The following is a 25242-nucleotide window of genomic DNA, read 5'->3' on the forward strand; positions in this document are numbered from 1 at the left end:
AGAATCCGTCACTGGGCAATCAGAGAGGTGAAGCCGCAACATCAGCCCCCTTCCCTTCCATCAACTCCGGCACCTCTGAAACCGCAAAGATTGCCACCATGGGGTCCGGCTTCACCGTGGCCCCCACTATCCTCGCTAATGTCCCAAACACCGCCTCCCAGAAGCTCTTCAACTCGCACATGCCCAAAACATGTGAGCATGATTCCCCGCCCCCACCCACACTTCTTACATCCATCCATTATCCCTGGGAAGAACCCACTCATCCGAGCCCATGTCATGTGTACCCTGTGCATCACTTTAAACTGAATCAAGCTCATTCTAGCACAGGAGGAAGTTGAGCTCACTCGCTGCATCGCCTCACACCAGAGCTCCCATCCTATCTCCCTCCCCAACTCCACCTCCCACTTACCGCTTAATCCTTTCCACCAGCACCTTACCCTGCTCTCCCACCCGTATATGTTCCTGATCCTGCCCTCCCCCACTCCACCTGGGAGCAGCATTTTCTCCAGTAGTTGGGGGAACATCAGCAGTTCATTACGTGCAGAGTCTCGCACCTGCCAGTACCTAAGCTCACCGCCCCTCAGTAACTGAAACCTCTCCCAGAGCTCATCCAACGCAGCAAATTTCCCTCTGAGAACATATCCCTAACCCGCTTCAATCCCTCCTCCCTCCATCACCAATACATCCCATCCATCCCCCCCGACTTAAACCTGTGTTTCCCATACAGTGGGGTCAACACCGACATCCGGTCCAATTTAACGTGCCTCCTCAGCTGATTATTGAAGTAGAATGGCTATTACCATAGAAACCAGTAAACATTATTGGTATAAGTGACCACCTCACAATCCCTGCAGAGACCAAGTCCCGTCTTCACAATGAGGATACCCTCCATCTTGTTGTGTGGCACTATTACTGTGCCAAATGGTATAAACTTCAAACAGATCTAGCAACACAAGACTGGGCATCCACGTGACACTATGGGCCATCAGCAGCAGCAGAATTGTATTCAACCACAATCTGCAACCTCATGGCCAGGCATATCCCCCAGTCAATCATTATCACCAAGCCAGGGGATTAACCCTGGTTCAATGAAGAGTGCAGGAGAGCATGCCAGGACCAACACCAGGCATACCGAAAAATGAGGTGTCAACCTGGTGAAGCTACAACACTGGACTACTTGTGTGCCAAACAGCATAAGCAGCAAGTAATAGACAGAGCTAAGCGATTCCACAACAAACGCATCAGATCTAACTTCTGAAGTCCTGCCACATCCAGCCATGAATGGTGGTGGACAATTAAAACTCACTGAAGGAGGAGGCTCCATAAATATCCCCATCCTCAATGATGGAGGAGCCCAGCACATCTGTGCAAAGACTAGGTGAGACATTCGCAACAATCTTCAACCAGAAGTGCTGAGTGGATGATCCATCTCAGGCTTCTCCGGGAGTTCCCAGCATCACAAATGTCAGTTTGATGTGTTTTTGGAGGTTGTGTTATTGGGGAGCTGGTGGAGGTGATGAGGATGTGTTTCTGGAGGTTGTGTTATTGGGGAGTTAGTGGAGGTGATGAGAATGGGTTTCTGCAGGTTGTGTTGTTGGGAAGTTCGTGGGGGTGATGTGGATCTGTTTCTGGAGGTTGTGTTATTGGGATGTTAGTGCGCGTGATGTGGATGTGTTTCCAGAGTTTGTGTTAATGGGAAGTTAGTGGAGGTGTTGTGGATGGGTTTCTGCAGGTTGTGTTGTTGGGAAGTTCGTGGGGGTGATGTGGATCTGTTTCTGTTGGTTGCGTTATTGGGAAGCCAACACGATTCACCCCACATGATATCAAGAAACAGCTGAAGGCACTAGACACTGCAAAGACTCTGGGCTCTGACAATATCCTGGCAATACTACTGAAGACTTGTGCTCTAGAACTTGCCACACGCTAGCCAAGCTGTTCCAGTACAGTTACAACACTGGCATCTACCCGGCAATGTGGAAAATTGCTCAGATTTGTCCTGCACACAAGAAACAGGACAAATGCAACCCAGCCAACTATCGTTCGATCAGTGCACCATTCATCATCAGCAAAGTGATGGAAGGTATCACTGACAGTGCGAACAAGCGGCACTTACTCAGCAACAACCTGCTCACGGATGCTCAGTTTAGGTTCCGCCAGGGCACTAGGCTCCTGACCAGATTACAGCCTTGGTTCAAAAAAGGATAAAAGAGCTGAATGCCAGAGGTGAGATGAGGATGACTGCCCTTGACATCAAGACAGCATTTTACTGAGTATGGCAACAAGGGGCCATAGCTAAACTGGAATCAATGGGAATCATGGGAGAAACTCTCCGCTGGTTGGAGTCATACCTGGCACAAAGGAAGATGGTTCTGGTGGTTGGAGGTCAATCATCTCAGCTCCAGGACATCACTGCAGGAGTCTTAGGCCCAACCATCTTCAGCTGCTTCATCAATGACCTCCCTTCCATCATAAAGTCAGATGTGGTGAAGTTTGCAGATGACTGCATAATGTTCAGCACCATTCGTGACTCCTCAGATTATTAAGCAGCCCATGTGCAAATGCAGCAAGACCTGGACAATATCCAGGCTTGGGCTGACAAGTTATATTTATGCCACACAAGTGCCAGACAATGACCATTTCCGGCAAGAGAGGATCTAACCATCACCCCTTGACATTCAATGGCATTACCGTCGCTGAATCCCCCACAATCAACATCCTGGGGGTTACCATTAATCAGAAATTGAACTGGACCAACCTGTGGCAACCAGGGCAGGTCGAAGACTAGGAATCCTACAGCAAGAAATTAATCTCCTGACCTCCCAAAGCCTGTCCACCATCTACAAGGCATAAGTCAGGAGTGTAATGGAATACTCTCCACTTGCCTGGATGTGTGCAGCTCCAAGAACACTCAAGAAGCTCAACACCATCCAGGACAAAGCTGCCCACTTGATTGCTCCCCTTTCCACAAACATTCAAACCCTCCACCAACGAAGAACAGTGGCAGCCATGTGTACCATCTACAAGATGCACTGTAGTAATTTGCCACGGTGCCTTAGACAGCAGCTTCCAAATCCACGACCACTACCATCTAGAAGGACAAAAACAGCAGATACCTAGGAACCCCATCACTTGAAGATTTCCCTCCAAGTCACTCACAACCTCGACTTGGAAATGTATCGCTGCTCCTTCACTGTAACTGGGGCAACATCCTGGAATTCCCTCCCCAACAGCACAGTGGGTGTACCCCCACTTCAAGAACTACAGCGGTTCAAGAAAGCAACTCACCACCACCTTCTGAAGGGCAACTAGAGATGGACAATAATTGCTGGCCCAGCAATCAACGCCCGCATACCGTAAATGAATTTTAAAAGAAATTATTTATGTGAAGTATACCTTGGAAAGCAAATTGTAAAATGGACTTTTCTATTTACCTTAACAACCATAGCGGCGTAGGTTACTTCTGCTCTCCAAATCTTAGGAATTGACCAACCTACCAGTGGATCAGCCTCATCATTGTAAATGGGAACTGACTGGAATTTAGGAAAACGTTTTTGTATCTGTTGCACTGTATCCAATTCTTGTTCTAGAATGTGGAAAGAGCTGCCTGCACCCTGTCAAAATAACAAAACAATTTAAAATATGATTCTGAAAAAACTTTGCAATAAATTCAAATCTGCTGGATCATTTTTGTCTTTGTCAAGGTCAGATACTACATTACAAATATTAAGATTGCTCTCAAATACTTAGTATGTTCTTTTCTTGTGACTAAAAGTTTCAATGGACTTTCATTTGTACTGTTTTATGAAGGTGATATAGCATATCCTGTACATGGTGATGCATATGTAGCAAGGCAGTTAATAAATGTACCTTAATTAAACCTTCCTTATAAAAGTTACAAATCATAAGACGCTACTTGTGTCATTACTGAACGAGCATATCGTCCCCCCCTAATTTTGTCATTAATCTCAAATCCAAGATTTCAGGCTGTTTTCAGCAGAATTAAAACAAGTTTGACATGTTTTAAATTGCAGTAAAGGTTTTATGTTAGCAGATGAGAAAACAATTACTTGAAATCAGAACATGTAATCGGAACTTCAAATGATGTTCATTCCAAGCTCTACAAACTGTATGCAGTCCAAACTTTATTTCCCCCAAATGACATACCATTAGTATAAAGTCTCTTTGTCTTGCATTATAGTTGTATATTATTCTGAATTAATTATTGGAAATATGTGCAAATGCAACACCGACAATGCTGTGTGATTGACTGCTCACCTCGTATGTCATGGGAAGAATGTGCTTATTTACTGGTACATGGCTGACCTGCCAATTTTCTGATTTTCTTGTACTTAGGCAGCTCAAATCCAGCTTCAGATCATGGAAAATACCACTTCACCTTTTTGTCATTCATCACATCTTACCATTAATTTAATAATCTTTATTGTCACAAGTAGGCTTACAATGCAGTGAAGTTACTGTGAAAAGCTCCTACTCGCCACATTCCACCACCTGTTCGGGTACACAGAGGGAGAATTCAGAATGACCAAATTACCTCACAGCAAGTCTTTCAGAACTTGTGGGAGGAAACCGGAGCATCCGGAGGAAACCCACGCAGACAAGGAGAGAACATGCAGACTCGCAAAGACAGTGACCCAAGCCGGGAATCGAACCTGGGACCCTGGAGCTGTGAAGCCACAGTGCTAACCACTGTGCTACCGTGCTGCCCTGCTATCATGATCAGCATTCTAAAAATATGTACTTTGGTTCTGTATGTATTCTGTTCGGAATGATGGATTTTACAACATGGTTATGTTTTAAATTGTGTCCTTTAACTTGAGGTAAAACAGAATGCTCTGAAAAGGGTAATGGTAAGGTTATACTAAACATCTCTGCTCAAAATGGCCCATGTGATCTGGTTACTAGAGGGAGGAAATTCAAACACAAACGTATTGGAATATCAAGTGAGAGATTTTTGCAATTTGACAGAAATGGGATAACACTTTGGCAGACAGAGAGAAAGAGAGTAAGAAGCTACCTGTTCTGGGAGCAGGGAAAACTATTTTCGGTGTTAACACTGAACCAGGCTGCTTATTACAAAAATGTAAAAACCGGAAGATTTTAGATCTTTTTCTGACAACAATTTAGGTTGCAGAGCAATATGATAAATGGCAATAATAGGGATCTAGCTCAAAGAAGAGCAGGTCTGGGTATTAAATATTCCAGGATACAAGTGACTGGATTTTGTATGTGCAAATCGGGACTGTGGCAGGCCCGCAGATCCATAAAATCTGGCTATATGACGCAAACCCTACATCATCATGCCAATTTACCATAATGTGGTAGTTGAGTAGGCAGGCCCACCCCCCATTTTAAAAAACCTCATTAATAAATATTTAAGCTTGTTTACAAGTCAATTGACTTGAATAAAGTTTTGCTAAAGCCATAATGTAGTGGGTGCACAGAAAATACATTTGGATCAGGAGTGTTGCAACGGTCAATATAAAAACTACAAGTGAACTATTTTTTAAAAATAAATTTAAAATATCCAATTTTATTTTCCAATTAAGGGGCAATTTTAGCATGGCCAATTCACCTACCCTGCACATCTTTGGGTTGTGGGGGTGATATCCATGCAGACACGGGGAGAATGTGCAAACTCCACACGGACAGTGACCCGGGGCCGCGATCGATCCTGGGACCTCAGCGCGTGAGGCAGAAGTGCTAACTACCGCGCCATTGTGCTGCCTAACTGCAAGTGAACAATGGCTGACATTAGCAGAACAGTCTGTTCCTGAAGTTAAGAGACTTAGCTCAACGCAAGGGGCGTGATTTAACAGAACAGAACCAGAGGGCGCAATTCACCGGCCTCGTTGCTCTCTCGCTCGAGCTAAACAAGGCCAGTGAATAGCGGGGGAGGTAGAAAATGCGGACCGCGCCAAGCGTCAAACAGTTTGCAATGTAACCGGCCCGCTCCCCTCGGCGAAATCGGAATCTCGCCGTAGCGTGGCGACAAATGAATTATCACCATTTAAGCCCTATTGCCATACAATTAAGAAAGCCACCCCATATCCAGCGGCCTCCCGTCATTCAGCGGCCTCCCAGCAAGTGGTCACGCTGGTTCCTATTAGTACTCGTTTTGAAAAACAGGAACCTGGCGGAAGGCCTTCTGTGGGGATTCGAGGAGGTTACTAGCCATCCTTGCTCACAGGCAAATAGCCCGGGAGTGCTGGGCTTGCCACTCCAGTGCTCGGTGGAGTGTGGGGGCGACCCTCGGCTGCGGGTGGGGGATACTCCGCGGGGGTGGGCCACCATGGGAGGGTGGGGGGCAGGCACTGGGTGTCGACCGCACGCAGCACCACCACGCCAACCCCTGGATCATGCCGTTCCGGGGGCAACTCCTGTCCCTGCCCGTCTGCCCCACCTGGTACTGGGTCACATCCCCGAGCGAGTCGGGCATTCTGCCGAGACCCTCAGCCATGGCTGTCACCAACTGCACAACGCTCTGGACATCCTCACTAATGGTGCTGACATTGTACACCAGGCTCTCCACTGTGGTCGCCACCCTAGCAGGATTGGTCTTGGTGCCATGCATTGCCCACGACATCGCCTGCGCCTGTAGCCTCTGGGACTCATCCAAGCGGCGATGGATCTGCTGGAGTGATATCTCCCTCTGAATGTCCCGGATGCACCCTAATGTCTACATCAGCTCTGGGATGACCTCTTCCACAGGCTCAGCATCACTCTGAGACCCAGCTAGATCCTGAGATCCAGCAGACTTCCGACTGCTGTCTCGCCTGGGGGTTCCTGCCTCCACCTGATGTACATCAGCAGCAGTGTGGTGCTCACCAGATTGTGCTCCAGGAGCCTGATCACTAACATTTCTCACCGAGGTGAGTGTATCTGCGCTGGTGGAGGGTGGGGATGACAGCTGTGACGTGACTATTACGGTTGCATCCTCAGAACTCTTCTCCCAGGTGATCTCATGGGAGGCTGGAGATGGTGCCACCCGGGGTGGGCCAGTGCTGTAGACTGGAAGACCTGTGGGAGAATGGACATGTGGTCAGTGGGTGGTATGGGTCAGTCAGTAAGGCAATAACAACTCTCGTTTGACAGGTCCTCCAGATGGGGCCCGGTGGTTCCTCAACTTTGCGGCATTCGCCAGCCTCCGAGTTGGTGACCGCTCTATCCTTGGCCACACCAGTCACCCCCAGGACACGCTCCTCGAAAGTGGTGAGGATTCTCATGTCCGCCACCACCACCGGTCTGGGCCCTCTCCCGGCGATTGTGCGAGAGCTTTTTCTGAGGAGACACAGTGAAGGCATCGTTAGCCACACGCGTGGTTCACAGGTGTGGGCAGGGGGGTGGGATGGAAAAGGGGGTTAGAGGGTGTGGAGTTACGGTTGGAGGTCGCATGGCGAGTTCAGGGGTGGATGTCGTGTGGGGTCAGAAAAGACTCGGGGGGAGGGGGGGGGGGAGGAGGAGGAATGGTGTCAATCCACTCCTGTTGCTCAGTGTAGGTCGTTGACCTTTTTCTTGCACTGGAGGCCAGTCCTCCTGGTCCCACTTCCGGCTCTCACAGCTGACACCAACTCATCCCAAGCAGCACTGGCTGCTCTATGGTGACCCTCCGGGACCCTCGCGGGAACAAGATAGCCCTCCACTGCGTCAGGGAGCCTCTTCAGGTATGCATACCAAATCTTGGGGCCAGTATCCTTGCCACCATTGTTGCAAGCTGGCTTTTTTTTTTTTTAATTGATTTACGGGATGAGAGTATCACTGGTTAGGCCACCATTTGTTGCCCATCCCTAATTGCCCTTCAGAAGTTGCTGGTGAGTTGCCTTCTTGAATCCCTGCAGTCCTTGAGGTACAGGTACACCCACTGCGGTGTTTGGGAGGGAGTTCCAGGATGTTGCCCCAGCGACAGTGAAGGAACGGTGATATATATCTAGTCAGGGTGGTAGTGACTTGGAGAGGAACCTCCAGGTGGTAGGGTTCCCAGGTTATCTGTTGCTCTTGTCCTTCTAGATCGTAGTGATGATGGGCTTGGAAGTTGTTGGCTAAGGAACCTTGGTGAGTTACTGCAGTGCATCTTGTAGATGGTACACAAGGCTGCCATTGTTCGTCGGTGGTGGAGCTATTGAATGTTTGTGGAAGGGGGAGCAGTCAAGCGGACTGTTTTGTCCTGGATCGTGTCGAGCTTCTTGAGTGTTGTTGAACCTGCACTCATCCAGGCAAGTGGAGAGTATTTCAGTTCCGTAGGATCCCTAGCCTTTGACCTGCCCTGGTAGCCACCATATTAATGTGGCGAGTCCAGTTCAGTTTCTGATCAATGGTAACCCCCCAGGATGTTGATTGTGGGGGATTTAGCAATGATAATGCCATTGAATGTCAAGATGCAATTGTTAGATCATCTCTTTTCGGAGATGGTCATTGCCTGGCACTTGTGTGGCACAAATGTAACTTGCCTCTTGTCAGTCCAAGCCTGGACTTGGACTTGTCCGGGTCTTGCTGCATTTAGACATGGGTGTTACATTATCTGAGGAGTCGCGAATGGTGCTGAACATTGTGCAGTCATCCGCAAACATCCCCACTTCTGGCTTTAATGATGGAAGGGAGGTCATTGATGAAGCAGCTGAAGATGGTTGGGCCTAGGACACTACTCTGAGGAACTCCTGCATTGCGGATGGGGATATTTGTGGAGCCTCCTTCTCCTCCAATGAGTTGTTTAATTCTCTACCACAATTCACAGCTGGCTGTTACGAGACTGCTGAGCTTAGATCTGATACGTTCATCGTGGAATCGCTTAGCTCTGTCTATTACTTGTTGCTTTTGCTGTTTGGCACACAAGTAGTCCTGTGTTGTAGCTTCATCAGATTGACACCTCATTTTCAGTGTTCCTGAAGTTGCTCATGGCATGCTCTCCTGCACTTTTCATTGAAACAGGGTTGATCCCCTGGCTTGGTGGTAATGGGATGGTTATGGGATAGTGGGGGAATATGCCGGGCCATGAGGTTGCAAATTGTGGTAGTGTCACATAACATGATGGTGGGTATCCTCAATGTGAAGACGGGACTTCGTCTCTGCAAGGATTGTGCGGTGGTCACTTCCACCGATACTGTCATGGACAGATGCATCTGTAGTCGGCAGATTGGGGAGGATGAGGTCAAGTATGTTTTTCCCTCTAGTTAGTTCTCTCACCACCTGCTGCAGTCTCAGTCTAGCAGCTATGTCCTTTAGGACCCGGCCAGCTCAGTCTGTGGTGGTACTACCGAGCCACTCTTGGTGATAGACATTGAAGCCCCGCACAAGAGCAATTCTGCACCCTTGCCACCCTCAGTGCTTCCTTTAAGTGGTGTTCAACATGGAGAAGTACTCTGATTCAAATTGTCACATTGATGCACTGGGTGCTGTCTAATGAGGATAAAAAGTTTGTTCTGAATCTGTGGTAAATCTGACTAAGAAATGCTGCATGCCCACATTTATGAAATGTTGCATTTTTGAAAAGCATGTCTGTGTCTATCATTGGCTGCAAATAAATAAGTAGCAGCAAATTTCATGCCAAATGAGCGAAGGCAATCGTTTTGGTATTGTACAAAATATTGGCCTTGAAAATGCTGTCCAGCAATGTTTCAACAACTTTTTCACCAAACTGAAATTTTCAGTAACCTGTATTACATTTCTATGTTATGAATGTGTACACTTTTATGCGAAAAATTTCTCCTATTGAAGTTTTCTTAACAAATAAAGACATTTTTCTATTCAAAAAAAAACATGGCGGAGTACTGATTCATCAGCTGATGGTGGACGGTACGCGGTAATCAGCAGGAAATTTCCTTGCCCATGTTTAACCTGAAGCTACGAGGCTTCATGGGGTTCAGAGTTGATATTGAATTTTGGGGTAGAGGATAGGTGTGGGAGATGCTCGAGAAGCCCAGCAAACCACACCCACATGTTTTGGTCATGTCCGGCACTGCAGGGGTTCTGGGTGGGGGTGGCAAAGGTGCTTTCGAAGGTGGTGGGGGTCCGGGTCGAGCCAGGCTGGGGGTTGGCTATATTCGGGGTTGCAGAAGAGCCGGGAGTACAGGAGGCGAAAGAGGCTGATGTCTTGGCCTTTGCGTCCCTAGTAGCCCGGCGAAGGATATTGCTTATGTGGAAAGAAGCCAAACCCCCGGGCGTGGAGACCTGGATAAATGACATGGCAGGGTTTATGAAACTAGAACGGATAAAGTTCGCACTAAGGGGTTCGGCTCAAGGGTTCACCAGGCGGTGGCAACCGTTCATTGACTACCTCGCAGAACGATAAAGGAAATGGGAAGGTAACAGCAGCAACCCGGGGGGGGGATAAAAAAAAAAGAGTTGATATTGAGTACTCCCAGGGCAACTCCCTCCTGACTGTATACCACTGTGCCGCCACCTCTGCTGGGTCCATCATTTCGGTGAGGCAGGACATACCCAGGAATAGTGATAGTGGTGTCTGGGTCATTGTCTGTAAGGTATGATTCTGTGAGTATGACTATGGCAGGCTGTTGCTTAACTAGTCTGTGAGACAGCTCTCGCAACTTTGGCATACATTGGGGCAGTGGACCCATGGAGAGCCAGACAGCCGACGGGAAGGGGCTACTCGTTCTACTCGCATGTTCATAAAGTACACTCTAGGATTGATTTCTTTATCTTGAGCAGGGACTGTGTAGGGGAGGTAAAGAATATGGAATACTTGGCAATCACTATTTCGGACCATGCCCCACGTTGGGTGGACCTGCAGGTCGGTGGGGCGAATTACCAACGCCCGCAATGGAGGTTAGACGTAGGATTGTTGTCGGAGGAGGGGATATGTGAGAGACTGCGGAAGTGTATGCAAAATTACTTGCAGGTGAACGATACGGGGGAGGTTTCAGCAGCGACCCTGTGGGAGGCGCTGAAGGCAGTAGTGAGGGGGGAGCTGATCTCAATTCGGGCTCACAGGGATAGGGCGGACAGAGCAGAAATGGATAGATTAGTTAAGGAGATTCACCAGATAGACGAGGAGCATGCGGGGTCCCCGGGGGAGGACCTACTCAGGGAGAGACGGAGACTGCAGGCGGAACTGGGGGTGCTATCCACGAGTAGGGCCGTGGAACAACTTAGGAAGGCAAGGGGAGTGGTGTATGAGCATGGGGAGAAGGCCAGCAGATTGCTAGCGCAGCAACTCAGGAAGAGGGAGGCGGCCAGGGAAATAAGTAGTGTGGTGGACGGGAAGGGGAGCAGATTGGAGGACCCGTCAGGACTGAATAAGGTATTTCGGGATTTTTATAGTAAGCTTTACACTTCAGAATCCCCGGAGGAGCCGGAGGAGATTAAACAGTTCCTGGACGGACTAACCTTCCCAAAAGTAGGTGGGTGACTAGTGGACGGGCTGGGGGCCCTGATTAGAGCGGAGGAGGTCCTGGGGGGCCTAAAGGCCATGCAGTCAGGGAAAGCCCCGGGACCGAATGGATACCCAGTAGGGTTTTATAAAAAGTTCTCGGAGATAGTGGGACCGGTCCTGACTAGGGTTTCTAATGAGGCAAGGGACAGAGGGACCCTGCCTCCGACGGTGTCGCAAGTCACCATCTCGCTGATTTTAAAGCAGGACAACGACCCGGAATCCTGCAGGTCATACAGGCCAATCTCCCTGATCAATGTGGACGCCAAGCTCCTGGCCAAGGTCCTGGCGATTAGAATTGAGGACTGCGTACCAGAGGTGATTGGGGACGACCAAACAGGGTTTGTGAAAGGCAGGCAGCTGACAGCCAACTTGAGAAGATTGCTTAATGTGATTATGATGCCCCCGACAGGCAAGGAGGTGGAGGTAGTGGTGGCAATGGACGCTGAGAAGGCCTTCGACCGGGTGGAGTGAGACTTTTTGTGGGAGGTACTCAGACGGTTTGGGTTCGGGGAGGGACTGGTTAATTGGGTCAGACTATTGTACCAGGCCCCAAAAGCTGGCGTAAGGACGAACAGGATAATGTCAGATTACTTCAGACTACACTGCGGGACCAGGCAGGGATGCCCACTCTCCCCGTTACGGTTCGTGCTGGCCATAGAACCTTTGGCGATTGCGCTGAGAGCTGCAAAGGGGTGGAAGGGAATGACTGGGGCGGGGGGGGGGGGGTCCTCCAGTTCCTCCCGATCTTTATCCCACGGTCCTTCTTCAAAAGGACCGGCAAAAACATCATGAGCATTGTCTGGCCGGGAAAATCCCCGCGAGTGAGGAAGGCGATGCTTGAAAGGAGCCGCAGCGAGGGGGAACTGGCATTGCTGAATCTGATCAACTATTACTGGGCGGCTAACATAGCCATGATAAGGAAGTGGATGGTGGGTACGGGGTCTATCTGGGAGCGGGTGGAGGCGGCTTAGTGCACAGGCACCAGTTTGGCAGCCCTGGTCACGGCTCCCCTACCGCTTGTGCCGGCCAGGTACTCCACCAGCCCGGTAGTGGGGGCGGCCCTGTGGATTTGGGGCCAGTGGAGAAAGCATGCAGGGGAGGTGGGTGCGTCGGTCTGGGCTCCAATTTGTGATAACCATCGATTCGCCCCCGGGAACATGGATGAAGGGTTTCGAACATGGCGGCGGGCGGGGGTGAGCGATATGTTCCTGGAGTGGAACTTTGCGAGTTTGAGGGAGTTGGAGGAGAAAGCTGGGCTGGAAAGGGGAAATGACTTTAGATACTTACAGGTGCGGGACTTTGTACGCAGACAGGTCCCATCCTTCCCATGCCTCCCGCCAATAGGGATCCAGGACAGAGTAGTCTCTAGAGGAGGAGGAGGAGAGGGTAGAGTCTGGATATTTACAAGGTGCTCATGAGGGGGAAAGGGTCCCAGGCGGAGGAACTGAAACTCAAATGGGAGGAGGAGCTCGGTGGGGAGATGGAGGACGGGGTATGGGCGGATGTCCGGAGTAGGATAAACTCAATCGCAACATGTGCCAGGCTCAGCCTGATTCAGTTTAAGGTCGTTCACCGGGCCCACATGACGGTGGCTCAGATGAGCAAATTCTTTGGGGTAGAGGACAAGTGCGCTAGATGCGCGGGAGGACCAGCAAGCCACGTTCACGTGTTTTGGGCATGCCCTAACCTTAGGGGGTACTGGGAGGAATTTGCGGGGGTCATGTCCCGAGTGCTGAAAACAAGGGTGGCGATAAGTCCAGAGTTGGCAATTTTCGCGGTTTCGGAAGACCCAGGAGTCCAGGGGGAGAAAGAGGCCGATGTTCTGGCCTTTGTTTCCCTGATAGCCTGGCGGCGAATACTGCTGGCATGGAGGGACTCAAAACCCACGAAGACCGAACTATGGCTTTCAGACATGTCAAGTTTTCTGGGTATGGAAAAAATCAAGTTCGCCTTGAGGGGATCTGTATTGGGGTTCACCCGAAGGTGGCAGCCATTCATCGACTTCTTCGCGGGAGAGTGAACTTCAGCGGGGGGGGGATTAGAGTAGAGTAGGAGGGATAAATAGGTGGGTAGTGTCTATGGGAGAGGAGCGGGTATGTGCATTATGGTTTGGTTGAAGTGTTGGTTTTCCGTTGATGTTTGCATATTTCTGTAATCTGTAACTGTTTACAATGCCAAAAAAACCTCAATAAAATTTTTGTTAAAAAAAAACTTTGGCATAAGCTCCCAGATGTTAGTAAGGAAGACTTTGCAAGGTCGACAGGGCTGGATTTGCCATTTTCGTTTCTGGTGCCTGGTTCGATGCCGGGTGGTCCGTCCGGTTTCATTCCCTTTTCGTGCTTTCACAGCAGTTTCACAACAGAGTGGCTTGCTAGGCCATTTCAGAAAGCATTTGAGAGTAAACCACTTTACTGTGGGTCTGGAGTCTCATGTAGGTTAGACCAGGTAAAGGTGGTAGATTGCCTTACCTAAAGGACAATAGTACTAGACAGCGCCATGACGAGGTCTCCCAAGCGAGGCTGTTAACCGTCTTCCCACGTTGTCCATGACAAACCTGTCTTTGGGCAGTTTATTAGGACACTTAACCCCTATCCAGAACATTCTGTTTCAACTTAAGTTAAAGTACATATGTTTAAACATAACCGCCTTATAAAGTCCAACATTCGTAACAACAATATGGTGATTTCTGTGGCTACTATTTTTGAGAGTCTGATGATGGCTTAGCTAATGCAGACTTCTGTCTTACAGAAGACATTAACAGAAGTCTTGCAGAGTAAGGACTTTGTAATGATATTAGAGGAGGCATGAGAGAACAATCGGGTGTGACGTTATTTGGCGAGTCAACCATTAATTTTAAAAGATCTGCTGTTTGTTGTGCTTGCTTTGCTCTGATGGTTAGCCGTATTAATTATATTTCTTCTGAAATATTAGAAATTAAATCAAATTAGCTTAAAGTGACAGTTGGATAATTTAAATTTTGCTTGCAAATAATGCACCCTTAGGTGGATCAGATTAAATCTATTTGGTTACAGGGTGTATGTTTAATATGAGAAAACAGGATCTTTAAATATTAACAACTGGCTAAACTAAAAACTATTCTAGTTAGGTTTATTGCCCATTTAAGTTAAATGTTAAATTGCAAAGTAATCGTTTTGGTCCATTAATTCAAGCTCAGTCCAGAACTAGCCCAGTAAGGAAACAAGCATTTTTTCACCAAAATCCATTACAAAAGGTATGTCTAACATTCATTGCAATGAATACATTTGATCAATGGATAAACCATTAACTCATAAATCTGTAATAATATTCAGATACACGATGCTGATAGCCAACCAACTTACTTCTAAATTGAAAAAAAAAATGCCTTGTTCTCATAGCCAAACATAAATTATGGCGGTATCTTCGGATATTGATGGTGTGGTGTTCAGAATTGCTGATGCAATTGAAGGGAAAGTTACAGTTTTTTGGGGGGCTGCTCTATGCGGTGAGAATTGCACCTGCCATTTGTCAATCTTAAATTGGATGTTATCCAGGTGTAGCTGAAGGCTGACGTGAGATGTTTCATTATTAATAAAGCCGAACACTGAGAGAGAAACACCTCACATTATCAACAAACAGTTCAGGATATACATTTTCAGGACTAAAATTGGTGCTGCAGAAGCAGTGCAAGCCCAATCACATGGACGCAACGGGGAAGCAAAATCATAGAAAGGTTAGAATGGTTTACAGCGGGCAGCACGGTGGCGCAGTGGGTTAGCCCTGTTGCCTCATGGCGCCGAGGTCCCAGGTTCGATCCCGGCTCTGGGTCACTGTCCATGTGGAGTTTGCACATTCTCCCCGTGTTTGCGTGGGTTTCGCCCCCAAAACCCAAAGATGTGCAAGGTAGGTGAATTGGCCACTCTAAATTGCCCCTTAATTGGAAAAAATGAACTGGGTACTCTAAATTTATATAAAAAAAGAATGGTTTACAGCACAGAAAAGGGCCATTCATACCATCATGTCTGTGTTGGCTCTCTGAAGGATCTAGTCACAGACAGCCATGCATCCTACCTTCTCCCCTTAGTCCTGCACGTTCTTACTTTTCTGATAATAATCCAATTCCCTTTCCCATGCCTGTTGATCCTGCCTCCACCACACACTTAGGTAGTGTGTGCCATAACTTAACCACTCGCTGAATGAGAATGTTTTCCTCATGCCGTCATTGCTTCTATCGCCAATTACCTTAAATCTGTGCCCTCTAGTCCCCAATCCGTCCACCAATGGGAACAGGTTCTCTCGATCTACTCTGTCCAGATCCCTCATGATTTTGAATATCTCTATCAAATCTCCAAATTGGTCAGCAGTCCTAGTGTTACTGACCAGCATCTCAATTAGTGCGAGACACACACAATTGTATCAGCTGTCCCTGATGCTAATTAATAGCAAATTAAAGAGGTGTAATTTGGCTGAAGGTAATTGTCACTTAAGATTTCTCAAAATGCAGTCAACATAGAAACTATAAGAGTCATAAACAGTTTGTGGCCACTGTTGTGAAGATGTTGATGACAGCTTGTCAGGAGGAAGGACATCCTCTTCCCACTAGGTGGCAAGAAGGTCTACAGACAGGAGGGCATTTACACCTCATGCTCATTATCGGGCAGCATGGTAGCACAGTGTGTAGCACTGTTGCTTCACAGCCCCAGGGTCCCAGGTTCGGTTCCCGGCTTGGGTCACTGCCTGTGCGGAGTCTGCACGTTCCCCCGTGTGTGCGTGGGTTTCCTCCGGGTGCTCCGGTTTCCTCCCACAAGTCCCGAAAGACGTACTGTTAGGTAATTTGGACATTCTGAATTCTCCCTCTGTGTACCCTAACAAGCGCCGGAATATGGCGACTAGGGGCTCTTCACAGTAACTTCATTGCAGTGTTAATGTAAGCCTACTTGTGACAATAAAGATTATTATTATCAAGAAACTGGCATTATCCATAATCTGTGATTATGTATCAGCTGCACAGTGGAACATCCTTGTTTCAAAACACAAGCTTCTTCCTTAATGGAAGAACACAGGGCAATACATATGTTAATTATGCCATGCATCTAGGGCAATGCAGTGATGTAGGAAAATCCAAGAACCCTCGCAACCTTTATGAGGAAGCTATTGTACAGATGTCTTATTACATAATGGGCACTTAACTAATGTCTGTATAGACATAAAATTAACTGATGATGCTGATATTACTTGCTTTAGGGGACATATTACAGATCTGGAACGAGCACCAAAGTTGAGAGACCACCATTAACGTCCCGTCACCACATGTAGAGCAAATTCAGTGCAGAACATCACAACTCAAATTTAATATGTTGAACATACACCCAATGCTTGTAAACTGGGCAAAACTATGAGCGTGATTTTATGGCCTTGCTGGACCCAAAAAGCAGCTCGCCGCATACAACGCAGCGTGACTGATAGAAGCCAGGAGACCCTGCTGCCGGGACGTACCGGCTCCCAACGCCTCGCGAGATCTAATGTCTTTTTAGCAAATCTGCATATGAAAGTAAGACAGCTAGTCTCACTTTAATGTGCAGATTCCTGAGTTACCTGAGGTGTGGCATCAATCCCCTTCACCTTGGAGACCTTGGGCGACGCTGTTCAGTAGTGGTCTCCATAATCAGAGTCTTCATGTACACCCGAAGGCTCAGCGCCGTTGCACGCTGCCCTCGGAGTGGCTGTGGGGGAAATGAGACGGTCACCCACCTCCTTGTGGAATGTGCCTTTGCAAAGAAGGTCTGGAGAAGATGCAGTGGTATTTGTCAAGGTTCATCCCTAGCAGCTCTGTGACACAGGACTCTGGAAACGGACTGTTTCCAGGGGGACACACCGAGACAAACATCAACTGCTGCTGGAAGGTCATCAACTCGGTGAAAGACGCTCTTTGGTCTGCCCGAAACTTGCTGATCTTCCAGTGCAAAGAGCTGTCCTCAACCGAGTGTTGCAGAGTGGCACATTCCAAGGTCCAGGACTACATGCTGAGGGACGCACTCAAGCTTGGGGCAGCTGCCGCCAAGGCGCAATGGGGAAAGACGACTGTGTTAAGGTCTTACCAGCAAACGTACACCGAGGGGCGGGTAACAGTGTAAACCCCCCTCGGTCTGGGTCATTAACACTCCAATGTATAAATGAAACATGACAATGTAAATGTTTAAGAAGGAATTGTAACGTAAAGAGCGATATGTGTGTAATGTTATCAAAATTGAATGGAAGTCAAGGAAATGTGTAACTCCGATGGAAATGTACAGTCAAGACAATTCGAAATGTTCTGTAATGTTTAGTATAGATTTTATGAATAAAGTATATTTTTTTGGAAAAAAAAAGTGGTCTCCATAAGTGGGGACCAGACGGAACGGCACTCACCATTTAAAAATAGCGTCCCGATCTCCCACTACACTAAGGCTTCCCGGTGAGCGGAGCTCCTCAGCGCACAAATCGGTGCTAGGTGTAACCTCGGTTGCGTGTTCCCCGCTGAGGCTCCTCATCTAACACGAGTGGCGTTTTATAGCCTTGTATTTCTCAGTACTGCGAGCGCCGGCAAATACGTGGCTGAATGCGCTCGCTATGGGACTTTGTTCCCATTTAGTTAAATCGTAATAATAATAGCTTGTCACAAGTAGGCTTCAATGAAGTTACTGTGAAAAGACCCTAGTCGCCACATTCCGGCGCCTGTTCAGGGAGGCTGGTACGGGAATTGAACCCGTGCTGCTGCCTTGTTCTGCATTACAAGCCAGCTATTTATCCCAGTGTGCTAACCATGTCCTTTTTTATGTCCTACATTCCCAACTGATCAGCTTCCCGGTTGATTGTGATCAGAGAGTGAGAAATGCTAGGCCATGACATTGTGAGGATGGCCTATTTGAACTGATGGTGTGTCCCGTGTGACGTCATCATTGCTCAGTTTGCCGGAAACTGGTGCAATCTTGAGGACGAGGTCAATTTGGAAGTAAGTCGTTGTTTCACTTGGACAGAATGTTTGGAGGTCTAGCGTGTTGGAGGAGGTAAAAGGGTAAGTGTTGTACCTTCTACTCTTGTGGAAAAAGGTGCTGAGGAAAGAAGCAAATGCTGGGGACAGTGGAAGAATTCACAGTTGGAAAGGACACTTTGTAATGCTGAAAGAGAGGATGGGAGGGGTGGGACATCACAAATGAAGTGGTGCAAAGAGCAGATGATCCTTTGAACGTGCAGGCCGATAGGGTAGAAGATGAGGACAAGCAGACCCCTACCGTGGTTCTGGAAGGAAGAAGTAGGTGATGAGGGCCGAAGTGCGAATGTGGGAAATGGGAAAGATGTGGTTAAGGGTGTTCACCACAGTAGAGGGGAATCTTTTGTTGATGAAAGTATCAGAAACTGGTGTGGAAGATGGCATCTTTGGAACTGATACGGTGGGTAAGGCAAAACTGAGGGAATGGAGTGTCTTTACTTGAAATGGGTAGGAGGAAATGTAGCCACTGGAGTTGACGGTTTTATAGTAGACATTGGTAGATAGCCTATCTCTATAAATGGAGATAAAGAACTCAAAGAAGGGAAGGGCTGAATTTGAGATGGCACATGCAGTTAAAAGAGAGGAAAAAGTTCCACTAGTATAGATCAGTAAAAGAACATTACAGTGCAATACAGGCCCTTCGGCCCTCGATGTTGCGCCGACCTGTGAAACCACTCTAAAGCCCATCTACACTATTCCCTTATCGTCCATATGTCTATCCAATGACCATTTGAATGCCCTTAGTGTTGGCGAGTCCACTACTGCTGCAGGCAGGGCATTCCACGCCCTTACTACTCTCCGAGTAAAGAACCTACCTCTGACATCTGTCCTATATCTATCTCCCCTCAATTTAAAGCTATGTTCCCTCGTGCTAGACATCACCATCCGAGGAAAAAGGCTCTCACTGTCCACCCTATCCAATCCTCTGATCATCTTGTATGCCTCAATTAAGTCACCTCTTAACCTTCTTCGCTCTAACGAAAACAGCCTCAAGTCCCTCAGCCTTTCCTCATAAGATCTTCCCTCCATACCAGGCAACATTCTGGTAAATCTCCTCTGCATCCTTTCCAATGCTTCCACATCCTTCCTATAATGCAGCGACCAGAACTGCACGCAATACTCCAAATGCGGCCGCACCAGAGTTTTGTACAGCTGCAACATGACCTCATGGCTCCGAAACTCAATCCCTCTACAAATAAAAGCTAACACACCGTACGCCTTAACAACCCTCTCAGCCTGGGTGGCAACTTTCAGGGATCTATGTACATGGACACCGAGATCTCTCTGCTAATCGTGGTTAAAAATGAGGCAAGAGAAGGCGGCACTGCTGCCTCATGACGCTGGGATCTCGGGTTCAATCCCAGCCCCGGGTCACTGTCCGTGTGGAGTTTGCACATTCTCCCCGTGTCTGCGTGAGTTTCACCCCCACAACCCAAAAAGATGTGCAGGGTAGGTGAACTGGCCATGCTAAATTGCCCCTTAATTGAAAAAATATATAAAACCTAAACAGTAAGGGAGCGATTCTCCGAAAAAAGTTCTAAGTGTGGTAGTTAGCGGGAATTGCCGTAAGCTTCCCGACGCCCAGCACAGCAAAACGGGCAGCGCAATACAACGTTAATTGGTCCAGATAATGAGGCCTCATGGGCTTCTCATCGCAAATGAAGGGTCGGCAGCTGATTTGCCAGGACTGCCCTCGCCAGCTCCCCGCTAACAAGGTCGAGCAGCACTTGCTCAGCCAACCCTCGCCAGTTCATAATAATGGCGCTGAGGAGGCCGGCCCCAGGGTAGAGGGGCCAATTATTAGGGGGCATAGGTTTAAGGTGCGAGGGACAAGGTTTAGAGGAGATGTACGAGGCAAGCTTTGTACACAGAGGGTAGTGGGTGCCTGGAACTCGCTGCCGGAGGAGGTGGTGGAAGCAGGGAGAATAGTGACATTTAAGGGGCATCTTGACAAATACATGAATAGGATGGGAATAGATGGATACGGACCCAAGAAGTGTAGAAGATTTTAGTTTAGTCGGGCAGCATGGTCGGCACAGGCTTGAAGGGCCGAAGGGCCTGTTCCTGTGCTGTACTTTTTTTTGTTCTTTGTACAATATTCGGGGATGCTGACCTGGGGATGCTCCTAGAAGAGGTGGAGGCCAGGAGGGATATCCTGTTCCTCCGAGGGACCCGGGGGGTGAGTCATAGGGCAGCCAGTGCTGCCTGGGACGAGGTGGAGGCAGCTGTGAGCTCGGGGAGTGTGATCAGGAGGACTGGCCTCCAGTGCCGAAGAAAGGTCAACGACCGACACCAGGCAGCATGAGTTAGTAGACACCAACGTCCTCCATTCCCCCCCTCTCTCCTCAGGGAGCACCCACCCCCTAACTCCTCATGTGACCCCCAACACTCTCTTCACTCCTCTCCCCCTTCAACCCACACAACCATCCCTCCACCCCCTCCCATGTCAACTCCAACACTCCCTCCACATCCACCTCCCACCACTATGAACCATGCGTGTGGCTAACGGCGCACCCTCTGTGTCGCCTCAGGAAAAGCTCTCTCATAATCGTTGGAAGAGGGCCCAGGCTGGCAGAGGGTGTCAGACTTAGAAATCCTCACCTCCTTCGAGGAACGTGCCCTGGAGGTGACTGGTCTGGCGAAGGACAGGGCAGTCACCCACACAGAGGCTGGCGGACACCACAGAGTGAGGAATCACCAGGTGAGTTGTTATTGCCTTACTGACTGACGCACCTCTCCCACTGAGCACATGTCCATTCTCCCGCAGGCCCTCCAGAGACCCCAGAGGACGCCCGCCAGGGGCATCGAAGGCCATGGGACGAGGTAAGCATCTGGCTGCCTCCACCTCTGATGTGCATCCTTGGGAGACACCTATACGTCGAGGTGGAGCATGGAGGGCCGGGGGAGTGGATTGTGGATTGGCGGGGTGGGGTTGGCTGCACCATCAGGAGAGTGGGGAGTTGTAATACACATTAAACACCCTTGTGCACAACCATTATGACGCCTCTGCCACTTCCTTCCACAATGCCGGTTGACCTCCAATCCCTTGGCCCATCTCTCCAGGCATACCCCGGTCTCCATGGACATGTCCCAGGAGCTGTGACCATTCCCATGGGGTTTCAGATGTTGGCTGTGTGTGTGGTATTGCCTCCCGCAGTGTCCAGGCATCAAGGTGTGATTGGGATGCTGGGCAAAGACTCCCACATGCTACACCCACGGGAATCCATTTGGGGTGTGTGAAATGCTCACTTAACCAGTTGCCCATTCCCTCCAGCTGCATTCTAGCAGGCATAAATTAACTCCAGGCTGCGGACTCAGAGGGACAGAGCATCGGAGCTGTAAGTACAAATAACTTACCTCGGGGATTTGTGAGGGAGTATCCAGGGAGCAGATTTGGAGGGGCGGAGCATCGGAAGTATAAATAACTTACCTCGGGGATTCGTGAGGGAGTATCCAGGGAGCAGATTTGGAGGGGCGGAGCATCGGAGCTGTAAGTATAAATGACTTACCTCGGGGATTCGTGAGGGAGTATCCAGGCAGCAGATTTGGAGGGGCGGAGCATCGGAGCTGTAAGTATAAATAACTTACCTCGGGGATTTCACTGAAATGAAAAAAAACTGAAAACATGACATCACAGGAAAGTTGTGACCTGATTGGCTGGTAGGAAACTGCACTAAATTTGAAAAAAGATTGAAGAATGAATTAACTAATAGTGATATCTTGGCAGGGGATGTGCCGTAGCTGCATGATGTGGGAGCTGGCAGATCCCATTGTAAGCTGCAGTGACCACATCTGCAACAAGTGTTTGTTGCTCAAGGAATTTCGACTCAGAGGTCATGAGCTGGAGTCTGAGCTTCAGTCACTGCGGAACATCCAGCAGGGGGAGAGTTACTTGGATGCTTTGTTTCAGGAGGCAGTCACACCTCGTTGATCAAGTACCTCAAATTCAGCCTGATGTCAGGGACAGCAGGATGTGACTGCAAGTGAGGCAGGGAGAGGGATTCAAAATTCAGACACGGAGGAGCCTCAGCTCTTGACCTTGTCCAACAGGTACGAGGTACTTGCTCCCTGTGTGGATGAAGAAAAGGGCTGTAGGGAGGATGATCTAGCCGACCACTGCACTGTGGTGCAGGAGGACATTCAAGTGGGGGGAGCAAGAAGAAAAGTGGTAGTTGTGGTGATGTGCATCAATGTAAATGCATGTAGGCTAGCTAGACACTAGAGGGAGCACTGGAGACATCACACACACAGCCAATAGATCAGTTAGATAGGAAACAACCAATGGACATTCACGATACACAAGGAGGTGACACGACCACAGGGGGGCATTACACCAACCCATATATAAAGGACACCACACACATGATCAGCCTCTTTCCAGTGGAGACAGTCAGTGAGTACAGACACAGGGTTGATTCAATATTACACCCACCACGTGGATTGCAGCAACTGGTTAGTTAGTCTGGGTAGCTATAGTAGGATTAGCAGTAGTGTCGAACCCGAGTAATAGAAGTGTAAATAGTTTAATAAACGTGTTGAAGTTATCTCCACGTCTGAACCTTCCTTTGTCCAGTGCACCACAAGGAAGCCGCTTATGTTACACCTACAACATAACAAATCAGTAGTGGTAGGGGATTTTATATTAGAACTGACAGCATCCTTTGTCAGGAACGAGAGACCCACATGGTATGTTGCCTACCCGGTGCCAGGGTGCGGGACATCTCTAACTAGTTTGAAAGGATATTGGAGTGGGAGGGTGAGGGTCTAGTTGTTGTGGTCCACTTTGGGACAAACAGCAGAGGCAAGACTGGGAAAGAGGATCTGTTTGGGGAATATCAGGATCTAGGAACAAAATTAGAGAACAGATCCTCAAGGGTTATTATCTCTGCATTATTACCAAAGCCACACGCAAATTGGCATAGGGATGAGAAAATTAGAGAAGGAAACACGCGGCTAAAGGAGAATTTTAGACTTGGATACGGGTGATGTTAACGGAATGAGGCAGAGACTGTCCAGGGTAAACTGTGAAGATCTGTTAATGGGTCAAACAACTACAGATTAGTGGGGAATATTTAAAGAAACATGAAACGAGATACAGAGCAAGTATATTTCTCCTGGGAATAAAAGGATCCGTTTCACACAAAAAAGCAGGCATAGACAACTAAAGAGGTTAGGGTCAGCATAAAACTAAAAGAAAGGGCTTTCAAAAATACAAGATCATAGCACAGACCTGGACGAATGGGATCGGTACAAGGGCCAGCAAAGGGTCACAAAGCAGCTTAAAACAGCTATTAAAAGGGATTATGAAAGGAAACGTGCAAGGGACATCAATAGCAATAAGAAGAAATGTTATAGTTATATAAAGGGAAAGCGGGTGGTCAAAGCTGAAAATTGAGATATTTGTCATGATAATGGGGAAATGGCAGGCATGTTGAACAATTACTTTGCCTCAGTGTTTATAGTGAAAAAGGAGGATAACTTGCCGGAAGTCCTGAAAAAATGAATAATCGATAGAGGACAGGGACTTAATACAATTAATGTAAGTACAACATCACTAACTAGGAAATTAATGGAGCTGAAGAGTGACAAATCCAGAGGACCAGTCGAGTATGTTAAAGACAGTAAGGGAGCATATTGTTGATGCCCGAACTACAATTTTACAGAATTCCCTAGATTGAGGAATAGTCCCTCTGGATTGGAAAATTGCACATGTCATTCCACTATTTAAGAAGGGTGAAAGGGGGAAACCAGGGAATTACAGACCAGTTATCTTAACGTCTGTGGTGGGGGAATTACTGGAGTCTATAATCAGGGATGAGGTAACTGAACACCTTGAAAATTTTCAGTCGGGAGGGGGAGCCAGCATGGATTTGTGAAGGAAAGGTCGTGCCTGACTAATATTATCAAATTTTCTGAGGAGGTGACTAAGCTAGTGGACAGGGGAATGTCTATGGATGTCATTTCTCAATTGTGTGGTTGGTAGAATGTCTTTTTAAACTATTAGTGGAAACTCCATTGGGATGGTAAGTCTGAAATTTAAATATGTAAAAGGTAACTGAAAGCAGATTTAACTCTGTATTCTGGCTTTAAAGATTAGTATTTATTGCCCACCCTAATTGCCCTTGAGAAGGTGGTGGTGAGGCATCCTCTTGAACTGCTTTCCTCATTACCCTGAACATTATTTCTATTCAAATCATCATCAAATGCCCTCTAAAATGCCTCAATTTAAGTCTCCACTATACTTCCAGGCCATGCATTCCAGAACAAAACCACCCCAAAAGGTTTTTCTCACATCGCATTTTCTCCTTTTGTAAATCACTTTCTTTGAAAAATATTGTATTGAGGTATTTATATTATAAATTTTAACACAATTTTAACACAATGAACAACCACACGCCCTAAAACCAGCCAACATGGCTACAGAAACAACATCCCAACACAATTTCCCCACCAACCTGCCCCAACCTTGTCCACCTCCCCTGCCTCCTCTTTTTAAGCCCCCCTACCCCCCCTGGCTGACAGCTTAGTTCCTTTCAAACGGCTGCCACCTTGGGCAAACCCTTCCATCGAGCCCCTCATGGCGAACTTAATTTTCTCAAGCCTGAGAAACCCAACCATGTCACTCACTCTCACCCACCGACTTCAGGGGTTCCGAGTCTCTCCATGCTAGCAAGATCCATCTCCGGGCTACCAGGGAGGCAAAGGCCAAGACATCAGCCTCTCTCGCACCCTGAACTCCCGAGTCTTCTGACACACCAACAATTGCCACCTCTGGACACGGGACCACCCTTGCTTTCAGAATTTCCAACATAACATCGGCAAAGCCCTG

At 48.1% G+C, this 25242-nt stretch overlaps 1 protein-coding gene across 2 annotated transcripts in view; it reads right to left on the reverse strand.

Moving 5' to 3' along the window:
* Nucleotides 1-25242, reverse strand: part of idua (alpha-L-iduronidase) — a 354201-nt gene that overhangs the window by 144242 nt on the left and 184717 nt on the right. For both annotated transcript variants that reach the window (XM_072495758.1, XM_072495759.1), the window contains exon 7: nucleotides 3432-3611. In XM_072495758.1, coding sequence (XP_072351859.1) covers nucleotides 3432-3611 — 180 coding nt within the window. The remainder of the gene's footprint in view (nucleotides 1-3431; nucleotides 3612-25242) is intronic.

This window comes from Scyliorhinus torazame, chromosome 3, assembly GCF_047496885.1.
Source record: "Scyliorhinus torazame isolate Kashiwa2021f chromosome 3, sScyTor2.1, whole genome shotgun sequence".
Taxonomy (NCBI): Eukaryota; Metazoa; Chordata; class Chondrichthyes; order Carcharhiniformes; family Scyliorhinidae; genus Scyliorhinus; species Scyliorhinus torazame.